We start from the raw sequence: 7093 nt of genomic DNA on the forward strand, positions 1-7093 counted from the left end.
TCGAGGATAATCGTAACAGTATTTATGTTAGCAAAGCTAACGATTAAGAATGATTGATCTAATGGTGCGATGGTATGCATCAACATATGTTTTTTCCATTTGTGGAACGTATGTATATGTGAATTTATACAACCGTACTAGGACGTCACTACGTTCTGATATGGGTTTAGTACGTTTTAGAAAAGTGTTTAATCTACTCCTCTAGTTCGTTTTATTAAAAAAATCTACTCTATAATAAAGTTTTGATTCATGTCAATATTTAGGTATGGATGACGATGATCTTACTGAAAATGAGTCACTACATTGACCATATTTAAATATTCTGTCTATATATGTATGTATAAATAAATTAAAATTGGAAAGAGCTGATTACTGTTTAAGTTAAGTTTATTACTTTGATCATTATGTGAAATATTCCAATTTTGTGATATTGCGAATGTGAAAAAAGATGAAACCCGGCTACTACGAAAATTGGTTTTTACTCCAATTGTTAGAGTGGTGCGTACTAAATAATTTCATAAGTCCAAGCCCTGTTTCACAAATAGGACAATTAAGAAAATTCATTCATTTCATTGGAAGAATGGGATGGAAAGTACATTCATACACGAGGGAATTACGCAATCGCAGGTAAGAAGGTTGTAGAGGTTGTAAAAATTAGTAAATTTAATTTGTAATTAACACTAATATTTTTCCTTTTCAGACTCCAAGCAGATTCAAGTTTACTTTTTCCTTCATCTCCATTCAAGCCGGTTGGGAGTTCTGAATGTGAATTTGCGCCAAATTCAAATAAAATAGTTCTATATCCTTAAATCGGCAACAATTAAGATATTTTTTAAATTAACTCTTCAGTTCCTACTCAAACGCAAATAGGATAAAATGAAGCCACAATACAAAGTTGCCGACATCAACCTTGCTGAGTATGGTCGCAAAGCCATCATAATCGCGGAGAATGAAATGCCTGGCCTAATGGCCATTCGTAAGAAGTATGGACCACAAAAGGTTTTAAAGGGTGCACGTATTGCTGGCTGTCTCCATATGACAGTACAAACCGCCGTATTGATAGAGACACTCGTGGAGCTGGGCGCAGAAGTTCAATGGTCAAGCTGTAATATATATTCAGTACACAAGATCATGCAGCTGCAGCTATCGCGAAGACTGGCGTACCAGTTTATGCCTGGAAGGGTGAGACCGATGAGGAATACTTATGGTGCATTGAGCAGACTCTGGTATTCGCTGATGATAAGCCATTGAATTTGATTCTCGATGACGGGGGGCGATTTAACTAACTTGGTGCACGAAAAGTTCCCACAGTACCTTAAAGACATCAAGGGCTTGAGCGAAGAAACCACAACCGGTGTACATAATTTGTACAAAATGATGAAGGAAGGTCGACTAGGTGTTCCTGCCATCAATGTTAACGACTCGGTGACGAAGAGCAAATTCGATAATCTATACGGTTGTCGCGAATCGCTAATTGATGGTATTAAGCGTGCCACAGACGTCATGATCGCTGGAAAAGTATGCTGCGTTGCCGGCTACGGTGATGTCGGCAAAGGTTGCGCACAAGCGTTGCGTGGCTTTGGCGGACGTGTTATTGTCACGGAAATCGATCCCATAATCGCTTTGCAGGCTGCAATGGAAGGCTATGAAGTTACCACAATGGAAGAGGCATGCAAGGAAGCGACTATTTTTGTAACCACCACTGGCTGCAAGGTCATCATCACTGGCGCTCACTTCCTACACATGCCCGACGATGCGATCGTTTGCAACATTGGTCATTTCGATTGTGAAATTGATGTAGCTTGGCTTAATGCCAATGCCAAGGAGAAGATAAATGTTAAGCCACAAGTGGACCGTTATACACTCTCCAATGGACGTCATATTATTTTGCTCGCCGAAGGACGATTGGTAAATTTGGGTTGCGCGCACGGTCATCCCAGCTTCGTGATGTCCAATTCGTTCAGTAATCAAGTGCTAGCACAAATTGAATTGTGGACTAAAGCTGAAAAGTACAATGTCGATGTGCATATGTTGCCCAAAATACTCGACGAAGAAGTGGCCAGCCTGCATTTGGAGAAATTGGGCGTAAAATTGACAAAATTGTCCGATGACCAATCCAAATATTTGGGTGTGCCGAAGTCTGGTCCATTTAAGCCCGACCATTACAGATACTAAGGAGACAGTGTAGATTTTATCACAAAGGTAAAAATATTATTATTGATATATATTTTTGGTGATACCTATTTGCTTTTGTTGTAATTTTTGATTTAATAAAACTCATGAGAAGAAATAAAGTGGATGAAAACGGCAATGTTATACTATCGTGTGAAGGCATTGAATATCAAAATTAACAAAAATAATATTTTAAGTATGAGATTAAATAAAAATATTTACTCTTAAAAACAGTAAATGCTGCATTTAGACATTAAAAAAAACATGCATAGTTAATTTAAAACGTCGAAGCCAACGGGAGTATTTAGCTTGTAAGCTTATGGTAGCAACTATTTATTGACGTATAGCACACAAACAGATATTAACCCTAAGTAGTAGGGAAGTAGCAAATTCGGGCTGGGAACATTTTTTGTCAGCAAGAGTTTGTGAGTAAAATTGGCGTCCACGGCTGCATTTCGAACATTATAACTTTCCATAGGTCGCTGGTTCAAATCCGGCTCGAAGGACCAAATGTTTACACGGGGGCGTGGTGGAATTACGCTCCGGTGTAAATATAGCAGAAAGAAATAAATAGAACCAAGATATTGTGATTTTAGTTTTAATTCAATACAGGGTCAATTTATTTCAATATATATATATATCTGTGGGTATAACAAAATATTTAAATACCTTTGGACTGGAGTGGCCTGGTAGCTGCTGTGTGCTCGTTGAACTGCTAAAACCGAAGTGAAGTACTGGACGTGCGGGGTTTTTAATCGGACCGCCGGACAACCGATGTTAAGGGGAAACTTAACGAAGGTTTATTGTCCGGCGGGAAACTTTAGTTAACGGCGCGAATTAATATTAGTACGTGTGCACATGTATGTGTGTGTACATATGCACATATGCCAACATTAGGGCGGGTCGAAAAAATATAGAAATATTTAGGGTGAAGGCCTAAACAAACCCTCTTGCACACCTGTAGGCAAAGACACTTCATTTGACCCCACGTTTTTTAAAACCGGGCAAACGGTGTAATCATTATAACTTTTTGACAGAAGGCAACCCTATTCAAAAATAAAAGCCTTGGTGCACTTCTAAAGGCCAGGTACTTTCATTGGATACCTAATTTTTGAAAATCGGGAGAACGGTGTAAATATCAAATTTTTAAACGCAGGTGGCAACCTTATTAAAAAAATATATCCTTTCTGCACATCCAGAGGCCAAGCCCTTTCATTTGACCGCTCATTTTTAAAAATCGGGAGAACGGTGTAAATATCATGTTTTTAAACGCAGGTGGCAACCCTATTAAAAAAATATGTCGGAGGGGAAGCCCTTTCATTTGACACCTCATTTTTGAAAATCGGGAGAACGGTGTAAATATCATGTTTTTAAACGTGGGTGGCAACCCTTTAAAAAATATATATCCTTTCTGCACATCTAGGGGCCAAGCACTTTCATTTGACACCTCATTTTTGAAAATCGGGAAAACGGTGTAAATATCATATTTTTAAACGCAGGTGGCAACCCTATTAAAAATATATATCCTTACTGCACATCCAGAGGTCAAGCCCTTTCATTGGACACCTCATTTTTGAAAATCGAGAGAGCGGTGTAAATATCATAATTTTAAATGCAGGTGGCAACCCTATTAAAAAAATATATGCCTACTGCACATCTAGAGGCAAAGCCCTTTCATTTGACACCTCATTTTTGAAAATCGAATGAACGGGGCATATCTTATGCAATTAACAAAATTGCCTTCGCACAGAATGGTATCTCTAGCCACACCAACATTCCGCGAATATTTGCCGCAGCATTTACGAATACATACGCGTACGAACAACAGCGGAAATTTTTTCTACCCAACATTCGCGAACGCGAACTATCTGGACTGGTTTTATGCTTATCGTTCGCGAAGGAGAATCAATACAGAATATTTGATACGTTCTCCTTCGCGTATAAAATCATAAATGTATGTTCGCGAACGTTCATATATGAATATTTCCGAACCCTGGTATATTGTAACCAGGGTTGTTGCGAATATTCGCATTCGCATTCGCAACCGCGGAGCTTCCGCATTAATTTTAACATTCGCATTCGCTTTCGCATTCGCAATAATCAATGCGGATCTTTTGCGAATGCGAATATTGAAGGGACCGAAAATAACAGTTGTTTTTACCAGTTAAACTTGGCCAAATATTTTTTATTCCCAATTAAAAGTCTTTTCCGGATAATAAACAAACTGCTTATCCAAATTAAACAAGTTTGGTGCCAAATGAAGGAAATGTCTTATCGAGCAAAGCCACCCATTGAAAAATATTTCAATAAAAAATGTTAATTAATTACCATAGATCAAACCTTGGGTCTGGTATATGAATTTCGTTAGTATTAAATGGTAAAAAAAATACAAATAGATGTGTAACCTTCGTTCGTTATTTCTGCTTAAAAGCTATTCCAGTCACAGAAGAAAGGATTAAAAATGAATTACAAAAACAAAATCGAAAAACGCTGGTGACGTTACAGGTTCTCCAAATTCAGAAACAACCAAAGGAATGAGAATGAAGATATCTTTGGAAATCAACGGTGTTTAAACAACGATCTTGCCATGGTACAAGATTGTGAAGATGGAAGTCAAGAGGATACATCCGACATTTGCAGCCCGATGCAATTATCAAAAAATAATTATTGCACCGCAATAAAATAAAAAAAATATAACTGAAAGACCTGGTGCGGCGTCAATCAAAACGAATTTACAATTTTGTCAAGTTTCAAGTTTTTCAAGTTTGTCGCCCCGACCGACCGAGTTATTTAGTGGCGCAGGTTTGATTTGCGACCCTTTAAAAACTTTTTACTGAATACTGTGTTCCAATTTTTAAATTCAAATACTAAAAACACATTATTAAAAATCCATTTCCATTTTTATTTAACTAAATCACCTAATCTACTCACCTAAGTTATTTTTTAACAAGTAAAAAAGTCTAAGATCGGGCGGAGCCGAACATTAAATACCCGGCGCAAGAATTCAATATAGTTTTTTCACCTTTCCGAAGACTACCGCTATATGGTAAGCAGTGGTGGTTTTACGTCTATTTCAAACACCTTCGATAGAACGTTCAGTTAGATATAATGAGTTAAACTTATTTAGATATATGTGAGCGGCAGCACGCCCATTTTCCAAAATTCCATAATAATGTTAGATACTTCTTTTCAAGGGATTGTTGTTAGTATCAATTTTGGGTAAAATTAGCTTCATTATATTTCGAAATATCAAAGTTTCAAACATTTCTGAAATTTACCGTTATAAAAAAGTGGGCGTAATTTTAGTCAGATTTCAAAACATTCAACGTTTTGCCTTTATGTGGCAACCACAATGATCATACCGAGTTTTGTACACATTGATAGAGCGGTTACCGAGATATACATATGTGGTTATAAGTGGGCGGGTTCACGCCCATTTTCCAACCTTTTATTATAAGCCTATTTGTTGCTAAAGAATTATTGCAAAAATAAATTTTGCATAAATTACCTTCAGTATTTACTGATTTATAGAAGCTTTCGTATTTCTCTAAATTACCGTTATATGGGATGTGGGCGTGGTTATTATCCGATTTTCTAAATTTTAAGCCGTTTAGTGTGTTTTGTGAAGGCCAACAACTGTGCCAGGTTTGGGAGAAATTGCTGGAGCGGTTCCCGAGATATACACATGTATGTAATCATAAGTGGGCGTGGCTAGGCCCATTTTCCAAAGATTTATAATATTCTTATTTTTCGCCTAAAAATGATTGTAAATATCAATTTTGAGTGAATAAGCTTCAGTACTTACTAAAATATCGCAGTTTCCGCATTTCTCAAAACTACCGTTATATGGGAGGTGGGCGTGGTTATCGTCCGATTTTGCCCAGTTTCAATACCATCCGTCCAACGCTCAAAAGAAGTACACATACCAAGTTTCGTTAAGATATCTCAATTTGTACTCGAGTTATGGTGTGCACAGACAGACGGACGGACGGACAGACAGTCAGCGCTTAATCGATGTCTCTTTTCATTCTGATCATTTATGTATATATTTGTCTATATCTATCTCAATTCGTTTTGCCTGTTACAAACAACCGTTATGTGAACAAATTTATAATACCCTTGTGCACAGGTGCGCTCGTGTATAAAAATACTTGACATCCGCATTCGCATCCGCATCTGCGGATGTTAGCGTTTAAACATCCGCATCCGCATTCGCATCCGCGGATGTCTAAAATTCCACATTCGCAACATCCCTGATTGTAACTACCAATATCTTATTAGAGAAGTGTAAAATTTTTTTTTATCTAAAACTAATAAAGGTAGAAGGACGAAATTCGAGGATGTGGTAGTTTACATATTCGTCCTTGATATATATTTTTTTCAAAAATAAATATTGGAAATTTCCAAGGATATCCAAGGAAAAAGTTATAAAAGGTAATTTTCAACACTTATTCGTCCTGGTGCACCAAAGAATTATAATTTTTTTAAATTCTACAGAATTTTTCCATGTTGTTGCTCTACAATGCACCAAATCTTTTAATTAATTTTTTTATTCAATCATATCCCAACAATTTCAAAGTCCTTTAAAAAAAGCCTGACGTCACACATAGGGGTATTTGGCCGATTTAGGCGGCCAAAATTATTTTTATTAAAATTTTATTTCAAAATGTTTAGAAAGGACGTGTTACGATTTCTAAAACTGTAAATATTTAAAATCAAGTAAATATAGGTGGAGGACGTACAATTAATCCTCCAAACAACGAAAATAAAGTTGGTTAAAGTTTGACACCGATAGACTCTGGCCTCTATTATGAGTTGCATTCGATTTTCGACGGTGGTCGAAAGTGCTGAGCGAACGAATTATCACTTGGTATTATGGCGCTCATTCGATGAAGAATAGCGCTATTGTGAATTTCGCTCG

General features: G+C 37.0%; 1 protein-coding gene across 1 annotated transcript; it reads left to right on the forward strand.

Annotated features, from left to right (window-relative positions):
• Positions 1-812: 812 nt before the first annotated feature.
• LOC118754423 (adenosylhomocysteinase-like) lies at positions 813-2305 on the forward strand. Its single transcript, XM_036489298.1, is given in 3 exon segments — positions 813-1110; positions 1113-1268; positions 1270-2305. Coding segments are annotated over 3 exon segments (1296 nt in total). The 5' UTR covers positions 813-876; the 3' UTR covers positions 2176-2305.
• The last annotated feature ends 4788 nt before the right edge of the window (positions 2306-7093 follow it).

The sequence above is a fragment of the Rhagoletis pomonella genome, unplaced genomic scaffold (assembly GCF_013731165.1).
Source record: "Rhagoletis pomonella isolate Grant_MI unplaced genomic scaffold, Rhpom_1.0 Rhpom_scaffold_03872, whole genome shotgun sequence".
NCBI classification, from domain to species: Eukaryota; Metazoa; Arthropoda; class Insecta; order Diptera; family Tephritidae; genus Rhagoletis; species Rhagoletis pomonella.